Source organism: Crocuta crocuta, unplaced genomic scaffold (assembly GCF_008692635.1).
Source record: "Crocuta crocuta isolate KB4526 unplaced genomic scaffold, BGI_CrCroc_1.0 scaffold271, whole genome shotgun sequence".
In the NCBI taxonomy this organism is placed as follows: domain Eukaryota; kingdom Metazoa; phylum Chordata; class Mammalia; order Carnivora; family Hyaenidae; genus Crocuta; species Crocuta crocuta.
Genome location: NW_027527824.1, coordinates 3,237,190 through 3,259,318, shown reverse-complemented (window position 1 = coordinate 3,259,318; position 22,129 = coordinate 3,237,190). Strand labels below are relative to the sequence as shown.

The 22,129-nt window shown below is 50.8% G+C and overlaps 1 protein-coding gene across 3 annotated transcripts in view; it reads left to right on the top strand.

Annotated features, from left to right (window-relative positions):
* Nucleotides 1-22,129, top strand: part of GRIK4 (glutamate ionotropic receptor kainate type subunit 4) — a 344,847-nt gene that overhangs the window by 255,482 nt on the left and 67,236 nt on the right. For all 3 annotated transcript variants that reach the window (XM_077776706.1, XM_077776713.1, XM_077776720.1), the window contains exons 10-11: nucleotides 4,208-4,360; nucleotides 5,069-5,173. In XM_077776706.1, coding sequence (XP_077632832.1) covers nucleotides 4,208-4,360; nucleotides 5,069-5,173 — 258 coding nt within the window. The remainder of the gene's footprint in view (nucleotides 1-4,207; nucleotides 4,361-5,068; nucleotides 5,174-22,129) is intronic.

Here is a 22,129-nt window from a genome sequence, read left to right as displayed (position 1 = left end):
TCCACCCGCCCCCAGCATCCTTCCCTGGGGTGTCATTACTAGAAGCACTGGAAGAATCTCGAAGGCCCCAGAGTGGGAGATGTCAAGGCACTCTGCAAACGGGCACACGCCACCCTCCCAGTATCCCGGATTGTTTGCTAATAAGAGGACATCAGCCAAGAAACCCGCCTCCCAGCAGCAGACACGTGGGAGGAAGGCGCATGGGGCCCGATGGGAGGGTGTGACAGGTGGCGTGGTGAGCTGTGACTGCTGGTCTGCGGGGACCGGGGTCTCTGAGGACTGGCATGCAGCCTCCTGGGAAGAAGGGTCTCCTCTCTGGGGAGGCCTGGGGTAGCCATGTCCTGGGACGGAGGGTGTCCTGGGGCCTCGGTGCTGATTAAGGTACATCCAGCTTCCGGCAGTGGGACTCCTGTATCAAACCGCCTTATGCGGAGAAAGGAGATGTGTCCCCTCATGTTACAGCAAGTCGAGAGTCAAGACTCGGGACTGATGTCTTTGGAAATGCAGTTTCCTTCCATGCCTCTCTGTCCCCCTTGGTGTCAACTCTATCCTGGGGCTGGAGCTAGGCTGGCTGCTGTAGGTCCGGGCATCAGTTCCTGACACAGTAATGCCCAGAGTGGGGGAGAAGGGCTGCGTCTCTCAGAGGCGGGAAGCTCTTCTGAAAAGTGACCTCCCTCTCTGGGCCTCAGTTTGTGTCTCCTTGGGCACAATTGGGCTGCATGCTCGGTCCTGAATCGCCTATTGGTAGGGGGGTGGGATGATTCTTGCACCACTCAGGGTCACTCAAGAGCTGGGGCTGGGTCAGCCACCTCGAAGCACATGGCTGCTTGGGTGATGGAGGGTCCCTGGACAAAATGGGGGTTCTGATGGGGAGGAAGAGGGGGAGAATGGTGCTAGTGGGGCAACTGATAGATAGTAACCTCCCACCGCCCCCTCTGTCCTGCTTCTAAGTCCTGTTCCGACAGTTTTTCTGGTGGCTCTTAACCAGAGGGGCTAGCGTGAGGACAAATAACTGATCAGAACAGAAGGCAAAGTGGGTGATAGCCAAACCCAGGATGAAGGAGAGGCCTACCCACTACCCTTTCCTGCCTACTCTCTGGCCCAAGAGTCTCATGCTCCTGACTGCTGTTGAGAAGGTGACCACGTCTAGAAGATTGTCTGTGTAGTCGCAGGACACTGGGCACGAGAATAAACATGACAGGGTGATGCCTCACTGCCGGCTTCTCGAGAGAGACCTGGGGGGCTGTGGGGTGGAGAGACCAGGCTGCAGGGACAGGAGGAAACCAGACTAGGGAGAGGGTCCTGGGCTTCCGGTCCCGCCCCTGCCACTGCCTTGCTTGGTGACTTTGGTCAGGAGGTGGTTTCTTTGAGCCTCGATTTGTCATCGTTAAATTAAGAGAGGCAGACTCTTTGATTTCTAGGATCCTTTCCAGTCTAACAGGCTGAGATTTTGAGACCCTTCAGATGGAGAGATTAGCTGGGAGACCAAGGAGAAAGCAGGACGGAAATTAGTTCACTGTATCACTTAAATAGCCAAACGGAAGGGTCTAGGGGCCAATGTCAGTAGGGAGAGCCAACCCCCTCAACTCAGGTCACTGTTTCTCTAAGCTGGAAAGGGAGAGTCTGTAGCATTGATCATTTCCGTGTGTCCTCTTAGCAAGGCAGTGTGAGGTCCATTAATAAAGGAGCCACATGTGTGCAGGGGAAAATGAATTATGTGCAAAGGACAGGACAGTTGTAGGCTTGCTGCGAAGCCTCAAGCGCCAGCAGGTGAAGCTCGAATCAATGAAGAAGGAGCTGAGCTACAAAGGGGAAGGCCAGGGGCTGGAGGGGAGAGAGCGGAAGGTGACCGGTGAGAGGGACTCAGGGGAGGTGGCTGGTCACCAGGATTGCAGAGGATGCTTTCAGTCCTGGCCACAGGGTGCTTTGGGACCAGAGGACAGGAAAGATGGAGCTGAGAGGGAAGAAGACCCAGCGCAGACAGCTGGGACACAGCGTCCTGCCTGTGTGGGTGTGTCTGAGAAGAACGGGAGATGTTGAGGTCTGTGGTGCTCCCAGATGGTAGAAGCTGAATAAATGTGGGAAGAAAGAAATGAACGAGCAAGAGAGGGAGAGAGAGAGGCTGAGGAGGAGGAGGAATGAATACATGCACCAGGCAGTCTTGCAATACAAGTGAGCCTGGATCAGGGCAGAGAAGCTCTGTAATTGCCTTTTAGGAAGATTGTCCCCAAGTCAGCCTCCCCAGCTGCTGTCACAGGCAGGTAGCAGGAGCGCACAGGGAGTAAGTCACTCTTCCCAGCCTGTTTCCTACCCCACAGCGTCCGTTCTTCTACTCCCCGTAGCCTTAGTTCAGCCAGCACCTGCTTCCTCAGCTGACACCTGCCTGCATCTGGGGGTGCGCCCCTCCCCCCCCCGCCCTCAGGAACAGTGGCACCCAACCTTTGCAGTTTGCAGAGCACCTTACGACCCTGTGAGGCAGCATGCCGCTGCTCGTTTCCCGGAAGCCGTTGCTCTCTCCGAGATTCCGCAGGTCGCTCAGCCCCTGCACGAGGGCTGGGATCCAGACTCTGGGTTTAGTCTTCCCATCTTCAAGCTCTTTCTCCTGCACCTCCGGTCTCAAGGGGCTTACGCTCTGTCTTGAAAGCTTGAAAAAGATCCAAGAGGTGGGCTCCCCGCCTCCGCCCTTGGAGGGGGTCTGTCTCCCAAGGCCTGGCTGGGTAGGAGGCTGTAAGAAGTCACAGCATGGGGACCATCCAGGAGGACTGTACAGAATTGCCCATGGCAATGTCGCTCTTCAGTGGAGGGGTTTCCTTGGAAATGGGGTGGTGTGTTGACCTCCAGACCCCAACCTCACTGCGCCCCCGGCGCCTCCCCTCAGGGCTCCTGTAGGGTTTGACTCTGTCATCATCTACTCTCTGTAGGTTTTTCCCGTCAGGGACACTATGTGCACAGCACGGTGTCATTGCCCCCTTAGAAGGCAACCCCCTTAAGAATGGGCATCCTCTGTTTTTCTGCACCTCCCCAAAGCTACAGGCATTGAGCGAACTCATTGGGTGATGCTCCAGCTGAGTCTTGGGGGCAGATTGCACCCCAAATTTAATTCAACTTAAGCATGCCTTGGGGGACTCACCACATATCTGGTCCCGGTGCTAGATGCTGTGAGGGATACAGAGGTTATGACCTAGGTTAGTCCTGCCCTAAGAGCTTGCGGTTTAATAGGGAGGTGATAATATGAACAGATTGCACTGGCTTCTTCCCCCCATTCCAACTCCCCCTGCACCGTGACCCCTGCCTGCATGTCTGGTTTCTTGCTTCTTCCCGTCCCACCCCTCCCCCAAGTGCACACCACACTCTCCACCTCTTTGCTCGTGCAATCCCATTTTCTGGGGTGCCTTTCTCCCCTTCCCCAGCTGCTCCCCCTCCCAGATCCAATGACAGCCCTACCAAACCCTTCAGTGCTCAGCTCCAACGTTGTGTCCTCCGAGAAACATTTCTTGATCACCCAACGGGGTCCTCTTCTTTGGACCTCATAGACCTTTGTCCACCCCCCACTCAGTTTCACATTACTTTTATTTGGGTCCTGTCTCCCTGCATGCCATCTCCATTCCACCATAATCTACCACAGAAATAGGGTCCTCCTCGTCTTCAGGCTTTGAAGTCAACCATGTACTTCATCAGTACCTGTTACACGGAGTAGTACAAAGTAGGCTGAGAGTGGGATGGTATCTTCAGGAAGAAGCGATATCTTGGGGTCTTCTAGGTGTCAGTGACCTTCAGCTGAGCATTGTGGAACGGGCAAATCTGACGGTCGTGTGCACGTTCCTCCCCTCTTCCCGAGGGAGGCCACCCCCTCCCCTTCTCGGGGCTTTCTGAGTGCAATGGAAGTCACTACACCCCTGGAGCAAAGAGAGAAAGGGATATCCTTGAAATCATTTGGGGTCCAAAGGGATAGCTTGATGATCTAAGTCCAAAGAAGCCTTTGCCACCCCCCTGTGCCTTGGGCAAGCACCTGGACCCCTAGATACAGAGCAGGACTGGCTCAGAAACAGAAGGTGGGCCACGGGTGACAAAGAAGTGCCCTTATTTCTTCTCTGTTTCTCTTTTCCCTTGTGTTCCTCTCCTCCCTTCTTCCCCCTTTCCCTTCCCTGCCCCTCCCCCTGGAAACCCATCCCTTCCTCCCCCTCCGGCCACCATTGCCTTCCCCCAGCTGTCCTCCGCCCTGCTGTTTGATGCCGTCTACGCTGTGGTGAGTGCGGTGCAGGAGCTAAACCGGAGCCAGGAGATCGGCGTGAAGCCCCTGTCCTGTGGCTCGGCCCAGATCTGGCAGCACGGCACCAGCCTCATGAACTACCTGCGCATGGTGAGGGGCGGCCGGGGCCCTGCAGGGGGTCGGGGGGTGCCCCGTTGGAGGCCCTGCACCTCCAGGCCTCCTCTGTACATCACAGCCCCAGATAAAACAGCCATGTGTGGTGACCTTGTCCAGTGACCGTGGATCCCACGTGTTCTCTGTTCCCAGAAGTCCCACCAAGGAGCCACGTGGCTTGGTGCTAGGTTGCCCAGCCACGTCCCCAGCCATGTCTCCTCTCGTGGGACAGACACGGACCTCTAGCCCATGAAGGAGACGTCTACTGTCAGAGAAGCCTGGTGCACGGTAGCCTGGAATGTGCATTTAGAGTCAGGTCTTCCTGACTTCTTGTGGGCCTGAAGAGGGTGTTTTTGCAGCTTCTTTGCAGCCGCCCAAAGGGGGTAAATGCTATGAGCGGCCGACAGCCCGGAGGATCTGAGTTCAAGCTCCCACCTCGGCCTTGTGTTGGTTTATATACAGCAACTGCAAGGTCATGGGGTATGGGGCATCCTTCTCCTCCTCCAGCCCCAGCCAAGCCCAAATTGGTTCCAGAGACAATTGTATTTGTAATCACGAGACCCTGTGGCTGAGAGACAGGCAGGAGAATGGACCCTGATGGCCTCCTATCTCTTGGGCACCCTTAAAGAGCACATGTGTGGACTGCTTGGAGCCAAGTGGAACTCGGGGCCTCTTTGGTGCTGTAACTCACTCTCTCTTGGACAGGTAGAATTGGAAGGTCTCACCGGCCACATTGAATTCAACAGCAAAGGCCAGAGGTCCAACTATGCCTTGAAAATCTTACAGTTCACCAGGAATGGCTTCCGGCAGGTGAGTCCCGGCCGCCCGCCGTGGTGGCACATCTTTCCTCGGTGTTCTTTCCGCGTCCCCAGCCTTCCCATTTCTCCTGTCGTCAGGATGGCCCCTGCTCTCCGTCGTCCCCAGGAGCTACAGGCCGCATCCTGCTCGCAGATGCTGACGTGGACCGACCTCTCCGCTTCCTGCCACCGAGTCCGCTGGCGTGGGTCAGGGACTGCGGCTCCAGTGGAATAGAGAGAATTGTCATGCTCTGAAGGGGAGGGAGCAGGAGGGAATCACATGAGAAAGGGATTCCCCAGCCTTGTCCACTATTTTGGGTTACTCTCCTCCCTGAATTTCGCCCTAACCCTGAAGTAGTGTCAGGCTCCAGAGAGCTTCAGGGAAGGAACCAGCTGGATCCCTTTAGCACAGGAGTGGATGGCCAGTTCTCCTCTGCTGGCCGATCCTCTGCCTTCCTCTGCCATCTGCTACCTGTTTCCTCCCTCTGCTCAGGATGGCTCCGGCCTATGAAGCTCCTTTCTGGCCCCCGCTCCTTTCCGCGTCCTCCCCCATCAGCTCATGGTCCTTTGTCCCGACCTCTCCCATCAGAGCGAACAGGGATTCTGAGAGCCACTCCAGGTGCCTCCCTGAAGGTCTCCCAACCTCTCCGGCACCCAGATAATCAACCCTCTGTTCTTACGCTAGCCCATCTTTAGCCTTAGAAGAGCAGGAGAAATGGGAAATGATGCTCTGATTACAGCAGGAAGCAAACGCACTGGAGAGCTTCCGGCTGCCAGAGTTGCTGAACAGGGCATGTGCCTCTGAAGAGGCTGCAGAATCACCTTTCCGGGAGATTAAGATTCTTCTTCCAATTCCTCCTTCTCCTCCTCCTCCTCTTCCCCGTTTTCTTTCTTTTTCTCCTCCTCTTTCCCTCCTCCTGCTTCATCATCACTATCATTACATAGCAACTTTCATTTCTTAAGCTCTTGCCACAGGCCATACTCCTGTTAGGTGTGTCATAGGTACTTTCTCATTTAACCTTACAAGCTAGGTACTTTCAATTTATTTGTATTTTAATTTTTTGTCACCTGCACATAGAGACAGCCTTATTTCATCCTTTCCCATCTGGATGCCATTCATTTCCTTTTCTTGCCTTATTCAGTGGCTAGAACTTCAACATTCAATATTGTTCAGTTGTTTCTGACCTTAGGGGGAGCGCATTCAGCCTTTCACCAGTAAACTTAAACATACTGCTAACTGTAGGTGATTTGTAGATGTTCTTTATCAAGTTGAGGGGTTCCTTTTCCTTTCTAACTTCTCAAAAATGTTTCCCATGAATGGGTGTTGAATTTTGCCAAGTGCTTTGTCGAAGTCAACAGATCTAATCATATTATTTTTCTTCTTTAGCTGGAGCATATGGTGGATTACATTAATTGATTTTCAAATGTTTAACCACCCTCACACACCTGGAATAAATCCCACTTAGACATAGTGTATAATTTTTAGACGTTGCTGGATTTGGCTTGCTAATATTTTGTTGAGGATTTAGCATCAAAGTTCTGAGTGATATTGGTCTGCAGTGGGTGTGGGGTTGTTTTTTTGCTTTATTTTGTTTTTATTCCCTTTGTCTGGTGTTGGTAACAGGGTCATGCTGGCTTCACAAAATGAACTAGGAAGTTTTCCTTTCTCTTCTGTTTTCTGGGAAAAGCTGCATACAACTGATGTTAATTCTTCTCTAAATATCTGGTAAAATACTCCAAGGAAGCCATCTGGGCCTGGAGATTTCTTTTTCAGGGACTTCTAAATTACAAATTCAATTTCTTTAATGGTTATAGGACTATTTGGGTTATTTGTTTCATCCTCGTTAGGATTTGTTCGTCTTCATTAGTAGTTTATGATGGGTACTTTTATTAATCCTTATTTTAATAAGTGAGGAAACTCAGGCTCAAGGAGATGGACTGATCTCGTCTTGAATGGTTCGTAATGGCAGCTGGTTTCGAACCCAAAGATCTCTGGCTCTGAAGCTCAAATTCTTAGCCATTATGACAGATGTATCATGCATCAAAATCACCTTGGTAATTTGTTAAAAATACAGGTTTTTAGGCTCCACCCTCCAAGAGTCTGATTGAGTTGGCCTCGAATTGGGCCCAGGAACAAGGTTAGGTCACCCTTTTTGGAAAACAGCAAGATAAAAGGAGAGTCCAGGTTTAGGTAACTAGCCAGAAACTCGGATTGAGTATCACCAAATGGGCATCGTGTTTAGCTGACCAATAAATGAGGCTGTGCCATGTGTCAGGCACTGTGCCGGCCACAGAGGGGACCAGGCTGCAGAAGGCATCATCCCTGAACTGAAAAAGAGCTCATAGTCTGGTGACACAGGACCAAAATAAGTGCAAGTGGGGATTATTAAGCTCAGATGTGCCCTCAAACTCATAATCCCCTCAACAAATAAAGCCTCCAGCCTATAGGGAGATTGCCGGACAGACTTTCCGTGAGCCCCCAGTATGCTCAGGGATGTGAAGTGAAGAACGCTCATTCATTTTTTCAGTAAATACCTGTTGAGTGCCTACTATGTTCCAGACTTTTTTCCAAGCACAGGTTTTTAAAAATGGCAAAGTATCTGCTTTTCTGGGGCCGATATTGTAGTTTGGGACAAACACTAGGCAAACAAATTCATGTACAATATAGCGTCAGTAGTGGTAAGTGCAATAGAAAAACAATTAAATAAGGTAAGGAAATGAAGTGCATGGAGATAATCATGGTGGGGAAGCAGTTGTTAGAACATAATGCTCACACCAAGCCCCAGACTTAGTCCATTGAAAACCCAATCCTAGGGGCGCCTAGGTGGCTCAGTCGGTTGAGAGTCCGACTTAACTCAGGTCATGATCTCACCGTTTGTGGGTTTGAGCCTCGCATCGGGCTCTGTGCAGACAGCTAGCTCAGAGCCTGGAGCCTGTTTCAGATTCTGTATCTCCCTCTCTCTCTCTGACCCTCTCCCACTCACACTGTCTCTCTCTCAGAAATAAAAAATAAAAAAATAAAAAAGAAATAAAAAAAAAAAAGAAAACCCAATCCTAGCTCTGAAAAACTCCCCGTTAGACCTCAGGCCTGCTTTCCCTGGAAAAACCCTCTTCCATCAAGCAACACTTGCAGTGGCAGTTGGCTGGTGGCCCTGATCCCACCCTCTACTTGAATGACGGCTGATTAGGCTCAAAGGACCTCTTCCTCTTGACTGTTTCTCCAGCAGCTGACTCTCAGGCTGGCTTTTCCCAGCTGCCAGGCTGCAGGATTGCCTGGGTCATTAACAAACAGCCTCACCAGCCCCCAGGGCCCAGCCCAGCAAGGGGCTCTGCTCTGGGGCATCCCAACCAGCGGCTGCTGGTCCTTCTTCGGCAGCTCATGCTGTCGGTGTTGGCAGGACATCTCCAACCTAGACGTGCACAGGAATGACCAATGATGCTCGCTGTAACTGTGCATTCCCAAGCCCACAGCTATAAATTCTGAGTCAGCAACACTGAGTGCCTTCCGAGAATCTGCATATTCTTGACAGCGCCCAGATAGATGATTATAGGGCAGGTGGGCCACAGGCTGTGTTTTGACAAAAAGTGTTCTCTGTGCATAGAACTTCCTCTCGACCTCCCCACTTCCCGCCTCATCTTTTTCAGCCAAGGGGACCGTCAAGGAGGATGGCATTTTTTTTTTTAATGTTTTATTTATTTCTAGGAGAGAGAGAGACAGCGTGAGCAGGGGAGGGTCAGAGAGAGAGGGAGTCACAGACTGAAGCAGGCTCCAGGCTCTGAGCTGGCAGTCAGCACAGAGCCTGATGCGGGGCCCGAACCCACGAACCGCGAGATCCTGACCTAAGCGAAAGTCGGATGCTTAACCGACTAAGCCACCCAGGCGCTCCAGGAGGATGGCATTTTTGACCTTCGGCTCCCCTAAGTTTTTAAATGAATTCCAGTTGGTTAGCATACAGTGTTCTATTCGTTTCTGGTGTACAGTATAGTGACTCAACCCTTCTATACATCACCCAGTGCTTATCACAAGTGCCCTCCTTAATGCCCATCACCTATTTCACCATCTTCCCTCTGGTAACCATCAGCTTGCTCTCTGTAGTTGAGCGTCTGTTTCATGACTTGTCTGTCTCTTTTTTCCCTTTGCTCCCATTTATTTTGTTTCTCAAATTCCACATATGAGTGAAACCATTTGGTGTTTGTCTTTCTCTGACTTATTTCACTTAGCATTATACTCTCTAGATCCATCCTGTTGTAGCAAATGACAAGATTTCATTCTTTTTTTTAAGATTTATTGTATTTTGAGAAGAGAGAGTGTAAGCGGGGGGGAGAAAGGCAGAGGGAGAGAAGGAAAGAAAGAGAATCTTAAGCAGGGTCCTTGCTCAGTGCAGAGCCCAACATGGGGCTCAATCCCACACCCCTGAGATCATGACCTGAGCTGAAGTCAAGAGTCAGGTGTTCAACTGACTAAGCTACCCAGACACTCTGATTTCATTCTTTTTTATGGTTGAGTAATATTCCATTATATATATGTATACACACACACACACACACACACATCACATCTTCTTCATCCATTCATCGGTCAGCAGACACTGGGGCTGCTTCCGTGTCTTGCCTATTGTAAATGATGCTGCAGTAAACATCGGGGTGCGTGTGTCCCTTTGAATTTGTGTTTTTGTATCCTTTGGGGAAAATACCCAGTAATATGATTGTTGGATCATAGGGTAGTTCTATTTTTAACTTTCTGAGGAGCCTCCACACTGTTTTCCAGAGTGGCTGCACCAGTTTGTGTTCCAAACAGCAGTGCAAAGGGACTCCTTTTTCTCCAGGGACACAATTCTTGATTGGATTTATTAAGCGGATTGTGATGATCCTCATTATTGCCCATTTTTCTTCAACAGATCTAGTGACTATCCTGCTGCTTTCCCAGCTCAGGGTCTGTGAATACCAGTGACTACTGTATCATGGGCACAGAGGCAGCTTTGCAGCTCGGGTCCCCAAGGTCCCATCCCAATCAACAGCCAAATTTTTGCCTCTCGCTAGGTGTCCTTCCCCTGATTATTACAGGATGAAGAAATGGTTTGGGGAGTGATAATTAATTGGGTTTCTTTTCCAGAGTGGGAGGAATGTCAGTATCTCTGACATTATGTATCTCTGAATATTATGTCTAATATTCTTCCAATGCCATCCAAGGTGGTGCTGGCAGGGACGGGAGAGTGACCAGGATCAGGGAAAATAGCATCTCTTGAGAACCTGTCGTGTACCAGATGCCACGTGGACACTAGGCACAGATCACTTCTGACCCGGGCGTCAGCCCTTGAAGGTGGATAAACTCCCTCTTCACAAACAAGAAAACTGAGGCTCAAGAAAGATAAGGAACTTGACCAAAGCTCACAGTTAGCAAGCATTTTGGGCAGAGCTGAAAGTCACACTCAGGCCTGTCGAGCTCCAAAGCCCATGCTCCTCGCTTTCCCTCCCTTCCCTGGTATCCACAAGCCCCCAAATCAAAACACGGTACCTGGGCCTGTTCCTTGTCTGCCACCTGCTCCCAGTGACCCGCTGGGCTGGGCTTTCTTTAGTAGTGGTGTCTTCTCATTGGGCTTTGGTTTTGTTCTTTCTCTTCCTGTCTGGGCAAGTGACTATTAAGAGCTGGTTTTGATTATTTAGAAAGCACCACACAGGGACCCAGTGGGTTGTAATTGGTAAAATGTCTGAACCAAATGCCATATTCCCTGCTGGCGGCTGATTAAGGGATTATTACCATTTTAATAATAGTCTTTCAGAATCCAGGGTTATTTTTTACCATTAAAAAAATTACTATTTTGATTCTGTTTAGAAAGTGTTTTCCATCTTGGAATTCTGTTTGGGGGGAAACGTTCCCTAGAGTATCCTGTAAGTGACCTTTCTGAACCTGGACCATCTCCATACTGCTTAGTTATGGGCCTAGAGGTCAAGGCTACTGCTTCTAGGTTCCCGAAGCCCATCCTCATGGGCTGATGTGAGATCTCCCTTCTCCATCCCATATTCTCACTTCTCATTTCCCAGAAGATGTCCTAGATGGCGTTGGAATAGTATAACCTGCCTTCTTCATTTGGGATAAATCAGATTTGAAAGAGACAAGGGGAAAATAGAAGCGCAGCATTGATTTCCTTCATTTAACGTAGTCTGAAGATCAGAGATTCTGAGCAGCTCCCAAGTGACTTTGGGAGGGCTGTAATAATATGAGCATACCTTTCATCTAAGGATCGAAAATGGCTTAACAGGCTCTAATTAAGCCTTTGGGGGAGGGAAGGCTAAGGTATGGGGGCCGGACCTCCCTAGCCAAAGATGCAGATCTCACTTTTTCCTGTTCGATCACAATTTATCACCATGGGAGTACCTCTGTTTTCTTCCTCTGTGAGATGAGGACGATTTGGCCCGTCGGTGTTTGGCTTTATTAAACCCAAGGATGATTGAAGCTAGGTTTGCATGGCATGGCCTTCTGCTTACCTATGGTTAGGTAGAAAGCTGGCTCTACTGACATAATGATGGTACTAGCTCACATTATTGGGTGTCTGCTCCATGACACCCATGCTGGGTGTTGTACATAGATATTTAAAATTTCTTATCTTGTATCAGCCGTACCTAAAGGCTGCTCTCTGTCTCAACAGGTGAAGAAACTGAGACAGAGAGAGATAATGTGTCCACATCCACACAGTTAGTAAGTTCCAGACTTAAGCAAGTCCAGGTCTAGCTGTCTTCAAAGTTCATGTCTTTCTACTCTGCAGCATGGCCCCAGAATGTGTTGAGGGAGACCTCTAAGGCTTCTAGTCCAATCTCCCATCCCAATGCAAGAGGTTTCCATGGCGGCCCCAAGAGAATCTGCCACCTAGCGTCTCCTTGAGCCTGTCCTGGGCCAGGGGACTCAGTGCCTCCCTGAGGACACATTCCCAAGTCCTAGATTGAAATCTGTCTCTTCATTTTTTTTTAAATGTTTTATTTATTTCTGAGAGAGACAACTTGAGCAGGGGAGAGTCAGAGAGAGAGGGAGACACAGAATCCGAAGCAGGCTCCAGGCTCTGAACTGTCAGCACAGAGCCCGACGCGGGGCTCGAACCCACGAACCATGAGATCATGACCTGAGCTGAAGTTGGACGCCCAACCAACTGTGCCACCCAGGCGCCCCGAAATCTGCCTCTTCATTTTGCCCTCAGAAGTAGCCAGAATGACTCGCTTTCTCCCCCCACCCCTTTTTTACCAACTCTTCATATATTTGAAAATAGTTTGATTTCTCTTCATTCATTGCCTTCTTCCTGAAATTTAGCATTAACACTGTTTGAACACCTACTCTGTCAGGGGCTGGGAATGCAAGATAAAGGAGTCATACTTTCTTCAAGGGCTCATGGTCTTTGGTGAAAGGCAGAAATCGTGGTCCGCAGTTCCTGTAGTGCCTCTCTGATTGGTTTCCTTCTGCAACAGTGACCCATAACTATTTCTGATGCAACGTGGCCTCCGAATCTTGTGCCACTAATGCTTTTGGGTTCGTTCAGATCTCTCTTAAAACACGAGGCCCCAGTTGAGGACCACTCTCCAGATGGAGCTAAACGGCACAGAGCTGACAGCAGCATCCTCACAAATATTTCCATTCCCCGCACTAGCTTGCTTCCCAGAATTACCTTCGAATTTTGAATCCACTTTGAAATCTGGACCTTGGGGTCAATTAATTGTTCCACTTGCCCCCCTCCCCTCAAAATACACAAGGTTATTTTGCCATGAATTCTTCGTAGAAACCATCCCCAAGCCACCCTTTCCTTGGACCACTTATCTACTTAAGTCTGTTCCTATGGAGATGGAGAGATTTGCAGATCTGGCCAAGAGTGGGCGAGTAAAAAGCCTTGAAAACTGATGGCCATGTTTCATTTTCCAAAGCTGATATAAACCCAGCTTTTCGAGGGGCTGGTTCTCTGGAACGACTTGAGTGTATTCTAACGAGACAAGAGGGGGGGCCAGATGGCTTTTGTGAGTCACCCTTGCAAACCAAGAACTCAGTGGTTCCATGTCCTCCAGAAGCTTCAGGCCATCCAGCTCCAGCTTCCCGAGTCCCCTCGGGTCCCACCCCTAGCTGGGAGGACAGGCCGCCCCTCTTGAGTTTCCTTTCCTCCATCTTCCTGGCGGGGCTTACCCATAGGCACGCCTGCCCCCTTGGCAGGGACGTCTGGGATGGTCCAGTGTCTGTGGCCTGTTTTGACGGCACCCCTGAGTCATGTAAAGGCAGCCAGCTACATTTCTCATCATGACTGGGGACACCCGGAAATATCTTCTGCTGCTTTGATGGCAGTTTTAACAGACACCCCCCACCCCACCCGCTGTTCCCACCTCCAGACCCCTTTCCCACTTCAAAAGCAAACAAACCAGGAGGAACAGAAAACCCTAAAAAAAACACCTTGTCAGATGAGAGTCTATGCTACCAGTGTCGGCAGGTGGCATTGGGGGAAGAATGAGAGGTTGGGAAGGGGTCTCCTGGCCATGTGAGAAGCGCTGCCCAGTACCTGTGCCCTTTCCCCCAGCCCCTCCCTTCCTGAGCCTCCGCGACAGCTCAGGTCCCACCTTTGCTAACAAGAACAGCCATTATGGCTCAGACAGGTCGCCAGTGGGAGACGCTGCTCTGAGTGTCATGACTGCTACCGTCTAATACGTTTCCAAGCTGGGGAAGGAGTTTACCATAAATATGCAGATCCCTTGAAGCCGCCTGTGCAGAACCTGGCTCTGGGCGCCGGAGTGGGGGTTTGATTGCTGGAAATCAGAGGCTTCGTGTGCCAGCTTCCTGGCTGGGGGACAGACCTGAAAAAGAGTGGGCCGGCTGGGGAGGCCGTTTTGTGGGCTGTTCCCCGAGACTCAGCAAGCCAGCGACGTTGCCTTTGATGCAGAAATTCTGAGGCGGCATGTCTCAGGGAGGGAAAAGGGGGCTGCTTTGAAGGTTACTCAGAAGTCACTTACGTCCTCTTTTTAATTAAGGAGCCGGGAAAAGGGAATTGGCATGAGGTTTGACATGGTTGGCATCTCCTAGATTGTCGTATGTTCTCAGGGCTGGAGGAGACCTGAAAGGTCATCTGGTCCAGCCCTCCCGCCCGAGAATGCAGATGGGCGTATGTGTCACCCTGGGCCACAGGCCCCTCTGTAGCCCCGTCTGCTGTCCCAGTGAAATGGCAGTCCCCCAGCGAGGCGGCCACACACTGGGCCCCACTTGCCTTGAGCCTCCACTCAGATGCTCTGCCTCTATGGTGGTCATCTCTGACTGTCATCCACCAGGGCTGGGGACGCCTTCAGTGCAGACTGGCCCTCCCCTACCCGTTGGCACAGGCCTGGAGAAAGGGATACGCCGGCTAGCGGGGGATTGGTATGCGCCGGGGCCGGGGCCGGGGCCCAGGACCTGTATGGGGATCACTCGTGATCTGCCATTCGGGCTCAGAGGCCGTCCCATCCAGTAGGGACCCCAGAGCCCCAGGGACCTCGGATGTTGTCCTGAGAGCNTCACAGACCCCCCCCCCACCCGCTGTTCCCACCTCCAGACCCCTTTCCCACTTCAAAAGCAAACAAACCAGGAGGAACAGAAAACCCTAAAAACACCTTGTCAGATGAGAGTCTATGCTACCAGTGTCGGCAGGTGGCATTGGGGGAAGAATGAGAGGTTGGGAAGGGGTCTCCTGGCCATGTGAGAAGCGCTGCCCAGTACCTGTGCCCTTTCCCCCAGCCCCTCCCTTCCTGAGCCTCCGCGACAGCTCAGGTCCCACCTTTGCTAACAAGAACAGCCATTATGGCTCAGACAGGTCGCCAGTGGGAGACGCTGCTCTGAGTGTCATGACTGCTACCGTCTAATACGTTTCCAAGCTGGGGAAGGAGTTTACCATAAATATGCAGATCCCTTGAAGCCGCCTGTGCAGAACCTGGCTCTGGGCGCCGGAGTGGGGGTTTGATTGCTGGAAATCAGAGGCTTCGTGTGCCAGCTTCCTGGCTGGGGGACAGACCTGAAAAAGAGTGGGCCGGCTGGGGAGGCCGTTTTGTGGGCTGTTCCCCGAGACTCAGCAAGCCAGCGACGTTGCCTTTGATGCAGAAATTCTGAGGCGGCATGTCTCAGGGAGGGAAAAGGGGGCTGCTTTGAAGGTTACTCAGAAGTCACTTACGTCCTCTTTTTAATTAAGGAGCCGGGAAAAGGGAATTGGCATGAGGTTTGACATGGTTGGCATCTCCTAGATTGTCGTATGTTCTCAGGGCTGGAGGAGACCTGAAAGGTCATCTGGTCCAGCCCTCCCGCCCGAGAATGCAGATGGGCGTATGTGTCACCCTGGGCCACAGGCCCCTCTGTAGCCCCGTCTGCTGTCCCAGTGAAATGGCAGTCCCCCAGCGAGGCGGCCACACACTGGGCCCCACTTGCCTTGAGCCTCCACTCAGATGCTCTGCCTCTATGGTGGTCATCTCTGACTGTCATCCACCAGGGCTGGGGACGCCTTCAGTGCAGACTGGCCCTCCCCTACCCGTTGGCACAGGCCTGGAGAAAGGGATACGCCGGCTAGCGGGGGATTGGTATGCGCCGGGGCCGGGGCCGGGGCCCAGGACCTGTATGGGGATCACTCGTGATCTGCCATTCGGGCTCAGAGGCCGTCCCATCCAGTAGGGACCCCAGAGCCCCAGGGACCTCGGATGTTGTCCTGAGAGCTCTCTAAAGCTGTCGTTCCCCAGTTGGTGCAGAGTTTAAATCACAAACCTCCCCACTGACAGCTAGAATCTGAAGCCGTGTCATGAAAGGGCCACCATGTCTCCTTTCCCATTTCGTTCTATGCTCCAGAGCAGTACCTCTCTACTTAATTAAAGACCCCCCTCCTCACTACCCCCTCCTGTGAGGGCATCTGGCTTTCCCAGCCATCCCTACCCCTGTGACAGCCAGCCAGGGGGCAGATGAGCTGGCTTTGGAAGGGCATGGCCCATACGGCCCTCTGTCACCTCCCGTCTCCCCCGGCCCACAAACATCTGGGTCTTTCTCCCAGAGCACTGGCACTTCCTGCTCATCAGCTCAGATGGGAAATTCACCGACTGCAGCAGCTTATTCACACATCAGCCGGCAAACAAATTCTAGCTACTTAAATTTTCAAATGGGGGACCGGGTTGGGGCCAAGGAGTGGGGCTTCAAAGTGCTGCATTTTAAATATATTTCTTGTACTATGCCCCATCACGCATCCCGCCTGAGCCCAGCCTCGGGAAGTTTGCCAGCACAGAGTCTCTTTTCCGTGCCTCTTCAGCCAGCTCATGCCTGGGGGAGCTGGAAGAGACTGAGCTGCTAATTTGGGCTCATGAGCAGCCCGCGTCATCAGCTCTGATGAGAGATGGGCACACCGCAGACCAGAGGTAGCAAAGGCAGGCCAGCCAGGGCGTGGGGAAGGAAAACGCAGGGAGCTGAGGGGGAGCCCTGTGCAGGGGCTGGCTCTCATGCTCCCTGGAGTTCTGCTCCTCCGTACCCCTTCCCTGTACCCCGGTAAAACGGGGTTGATGGTCGCAATAGTATCTCCTTGACAGGCTTTATAAAATTACCGTGAGAACAAAGTGAGACGCAGTTTGCAGAGGTGTTTGAAGGATCCGTCTATACAGTGCAAACTTGAGTCCTGTCCTCTCTCACGGCGATGTCTGTGTCGATATTTCTCTGTATCTTTACACGCTGCATTCCCAGACTCTTGCTTGTAGCTTGGCTCGGGGCAGAGAGAAGGACAAAGCAGGGCTGAGCTGTGTGCTCTGGTCACTCGCGCTGCAAGTCCAGAGCCTTGCAAGAAAGCCGTCAAGACTAGCCCATTCTGGAGAGAAATAAGTTCTGCCATCCAGCCCCTCCCTCCTTCAGGATGGGCTTCTCACTGCCTTCCCCTCCCCTTCTCTTCTTCTCCATCCCTGACCTGTGTCCTTCCTCTGCTTCTTAATGTGACAGTGTCCCATGTACCACTCTGCACTGGCTCTGGGTGGGGTGAAGACAAGAGCCAGAAGTCAAGGCTCCACTCCTTGGGGTATTGGGGGAATATCGAGAGCCCCCCTAACACCACACTGCTCAGATCAGAGCTGCTCACACCCCCACACTATGAACTCTCCATCTGCCTGGAATACAATGAGGCCCAGCCACACCACCTCCCTGTGAGCCCACATCCCTCCTGGGGCAGGGATGATGGGCCGTTCTCAGCCCTTCCCTGAGAGCGCAGCATTTTACCGCGTCATGAGGGACGGAACAACCAGCCTCCTTCAAGCGCAGACACTTCATTAGAACCATTAGCTCATTGGCATCTGCCGCTCAGAGCTCAAGGTTGTGTGTTATTAGTACAACTGCTTTCCCAGGATACTTCTCCACCTGGTGCGTTTAACAAATGAAGCCCCGCTCTCTCCATGCCCTGACTGTGGCGTGTTCATTGGCAGTAATTTCCTTGGAAGATGAAAAATCTCAAGCATTCCTGAGCTCCCTGATAAATTCTCTCCTCGGCAGCTAATATGCAATACCTTCCACCTTCTGGGGGGTGAGAGGGGGGTGTGCAGCTGGGTCTTCATATTTACAGGCTCTGCCATGCACCCACCCCATGCCAATTTGAGCCAGACCAGTTTGGTCATCGTTCCTTCCCCACCCCCCACCCCCGCCCCCAGATGTTTAGAAGAGAGTCTTTGAGATGTTTGACCACACAAGGGAAAAGGCGGGACTGATAAAGGCAAAGGAAATTATTTAACTCCCAAAGCACTTCTGTCCGAAAAAGAAACAAAAACACAAAAGCAAAAGACATTCTGGACACCGTCATTGCCCTGAGTAGGGAAATGTAACTTTTCAAGTCCTGAGCTGGTCAGAGAGCCTATTAAGTCCCCAAGCGCATCTTTGGTGGGTGGTGTTTTTAGTCCGAGCTACAGTGCACTGAGCTCTGCTGCTGTCCTGGATGATATTTATCTGTCACTAGAGTCCCTGAAGATAGCCACTGAGGGCTTGTTCTGCCGGGCAGAAGTGGTGAGGGTCAGGCCAAATGCCACCTCGTATCCCAGAGGTTTGGGATTCGGGATGGAGGTCTGGGCACATCTTGGCGAAAGCCCAACAGCTGAGCACACACAGACCGCATCTGATCCTTGTTATTTGTGGGTTCCATTTCTGCAAACCTGTCCGCTCCCTCAAGTGTACCTTATCCCGGTGTCTGTGCTCATGGCACTTCCTCAGACTGGCAAAGAACAGTGATGGGGCGCCTAGGTGGCTCAGTCTACTAAGAGTCCGATTTTCACTCAGGTCATGATCTCGAGGTCTGTGAGTTTGAACCCTGCATCGGGCTCTGTGCTGACAGCTCAGAGCCTGGAGCCTGTTTCAGAGTCTATGTCTCCCTCTCTCTGCCCCTCCCCTGCTCGCTCGCGCTCCCTCTCTCTCTCTCTCTCTCTCTCTCTCTCTCTCAAAAATAAATAAACATTTAAAAAATGTATATATATATATATGCAAAGAACAGTGAAAACTGTGAGTCAGCCGACAGGCACGTCGCCAGCTGAGGTGCAGCAAGCAGTGTCTGCCTTCTTGTCTCAGCTGGTACATTAAACACGTGTCTTTTCTTGTGGCCTACTTAGTGTCATGCCTTTCACACCAGTGTATTTTTTTCTGGTGGCTTTGCTGTTTTAAATGACCCCCCAGCTTAGCGCAGACATGCTGTCTAGTGGAGTTAAGCTCAAGAAAGATGTGCTGTGCCTTGCAGACAAAATACAGGTCTTCAGAAAGCATCATTCAAGCATGAGCTATAGTCTTGGTTAATATTAATGAACGGACAATATATGTTCAGTAAGGTGTTGGTAAGCAGAAACACACACAAAGCGAGGTTATGCGTGGACTAGTTGATGAAAATGTTGGAAACAGAGGCTCCTAGAAACCTAACCCTGCATCTCCCCTAGAACCAGTGACTGAGTATCCCCTAATTTAGTGTTTGTGGCAACTTTAGTGAATGTCATCAGTGTAAATAATGTGAATCACTTGTGATCAGATACAGCCAGGCGAGAAGACCAGGAACATGTCATGTGTGAACTTGTACAGTGACCTTTTCTCTGTGTATTCACCACCCCATACTTCTCCTCTCTTGTTTTCTTATCATGCCAGAGGGCCTCATCTACTCCTCGATGGCCTAGCCTGCCTTCTGGTTCCCCTGATATAAAAGTAGAGTCTAGATCTTACAATCCTGGGCCCAAAAAGGAATAATAAAGGTCCTCTAGACCAATACTCTCATCAGATGTTTGGATTCTTGCAAACGTGTTTTCCTGAAGTAGAGTCTGTGCTTGAATGCCCCTAGTGTCGGGGAGCTCACTACCTATAGAAAGTAGAAAGCTCTTGTCGTTAGATTTTCTATCTACTGGGCAGAATTCTTTTTTCTGAAGCTTCTTCCATTTGTCCTTATTTCTGTTTCCTGGGTTCACACAAGAATCCTTCCTGTGTCTGCCTTTCCTTTTTCCTCATATAGTATGATTTCAATCTCTTTACCCTCCTGGTCAGTTTCCTTGGAATACATTCATGAATGTGCTCCACTTAAAGAGGGTGCTCAAGCTCCTCTTAAAGAGGGTGCCTGGAACAGAATGCAGGTTTTCAGGTGTGGTCTAAGCAGAAGAGCACCTTCTTCCCTCCCATCAAACCAGCCCTCCCTTCGTAAATGGTGTCACAAGGGAGAAGTGCTAATACTTCCGATTTATTTTTATGTTAACCAAACACAGCATCTCAGCCCCAAGACCAGGCTCCAATAGAGAAATGCCAAGCATCAGCTATTGGGCTCAGAGAGAGTCCCTCATGGCAGAAAGGAAAGGGCCCTTCCTCACACCCCCTTTTTGGTGGCCACCTTCACGGTCCTTCTTCTGCGTGCCTTTGTAGCCAAGGTTCCAGTCACCTGCCCCACGTCTCTGTTTTCCATCTCGGGGCTGTCTCTCCCCGGCTTTGCTCCTAAGGCACTTAGAAACACTATACCCCATCATAAGTATATCCAGCAGTTTTAGAAATTCAGGCTACAGCTGGATAGGACAAGACTATATCTTTCTTTTATAGGCTGAAAAAGAAGGGACTCACCCAGAGGAATTGCATAATGCAATTAATCAGATCTTTATTGAGCACCTGTTATACATTATGGGCCAGGCACTGCTCTGGGAGCTAGGACTACAGAGGAGAATTTATTAATGCAATCGCCAACTACCTACTAAGCACTGATGCCATGCTAGGCATTAGGGGTATGATAGGGAGTGAGATAGGGCCTCGTCATTCACAGAGTGTATTGTCTAGTAAGGGAGATGGGCTTGAAAAACTACCTCAAATAGTTCTATGATTACAAGTATGATGCATGCTGCGAAGGAGAGGTTCGGAGCACTTGCGTGAGTCTTTATGATGGGGACTTGACTGAGTTAGGGGTGGGGGGCATCCTCAAGTAAAGGGGAGCATGATGAACCCAAATAGGGGCCTCTCAGAGCAGGTGGTCCGGTGTGGGACTCTGAGACCAGAGTCGGCTGATGGCACAGCCAGGTTGGAAAGCTGGAGTTCTGAAGCTTTACTGTTTCCACTGTACGCCACCGTTCCCTTCCTCAAGCTTTATTTAAATATCCTCTTCTAAGTCAGAATCAAAGAGAGGGAAAAGCAAAGGCTGACTTCAGGGATGCGGACTCTTCAGGAACCCTACGGCAAGCAGCAGTGCGTAAAGAATAATAATTCAGATGTTCACTAACTGTTTCCACTAACGATGCATCCACAGCCCGGGGGAATTAAGATCTCAGGGACAGTATAGTCCCGTGGACTTGCCCAGGTCTGACTCCGCACTAACTGTGGAACTTTGGGCGAGAGACCCAACCTCCTCCAGCCTGAGCCTCAGTTTTCTGGTCTGTAAAACGGGAATGATAGCAGCACCTACCTAGTAATGTGGTTGGGAAGATTAAGATGATGAATGTAAAGTATTCAGTCTAGTATCTGGCATGTGGTAAATGTTCAAAAGCAATAGCTTGTACGATTTTCTACAGTTAGTCCTTATAGGTGACTAGGACTAGGAGTCCATTGAGGCCAAAAATGTGTTTATTGAGCATCAGCTCTGCTCCAGGGACTCTGCTAAGGGCTGATGATAGTGAACAGGGAAGGTGTCCAGTACTTTTTGAGACTTTTGGAGCGTGAGCTGCATGTGGGTTGCAATCCAGGATGCACAGTAACATGCGCCTGCGCATAATCAAAACCAAAGTTTATGACACAGTAGTTGCCCCTGTCACACGCGTTGCACTCTGATCTGGTCTGGATATATATTTCGCTCTCAAGGTGCAGGCCTTGACTCCACGAACTTGATTTCATAGCCCACTAACGGGGAGCAGCCACAACTGAACAAAACACTGCTTTAGACCAACCAAGTCGTGGCTTCCTAAAAAGCTCCCGAGGAAGGTCCTTTGAAACACCAGCGCCTTCCCGTTTCCTCCGGGCTCGTTTCTGATCTCTTACCTTTCGCATTTGCCATTGTTGTCCTTTGATCCTGAGTTTTCACAGCGTTCTTCATGGAAGCGCGGAGTTTGTATTAAAAGAATATTTTGGCTGAGGGAATGAGGTCTTTGGCTGATATTGGCAACCCCTTTGTTCCCCAAATCACCCCCTCCGGCAATCATCCAGACCCTTCCTCTCCCAGCGCCCACTTAAACTAAACTTTTATGATTGGAGATATTGGATTTAAATCCAGTAAACATTTAATTCCTTCACGCCCGGGGTGTTTACTTAGAGGCTTACATTACAAGCCTTTTAACTGGCCTTAAATCAGACGACAGACAGGCCTAAACTGGAGACTCAGACTGTAACCCCATCTCAGTTCATGCCTGGGGTCTCCAGCCATGGTGTCTGTGCCTGACTGTCATTTTTCCAGCCTATATGTCACACAGTTCTGTGCACTCAAGGAGATGCTAATGTATTATTATACGCATCCTTCCTAATGAGCGTTTCGATTTTGAACCCTGAACCGGAGAT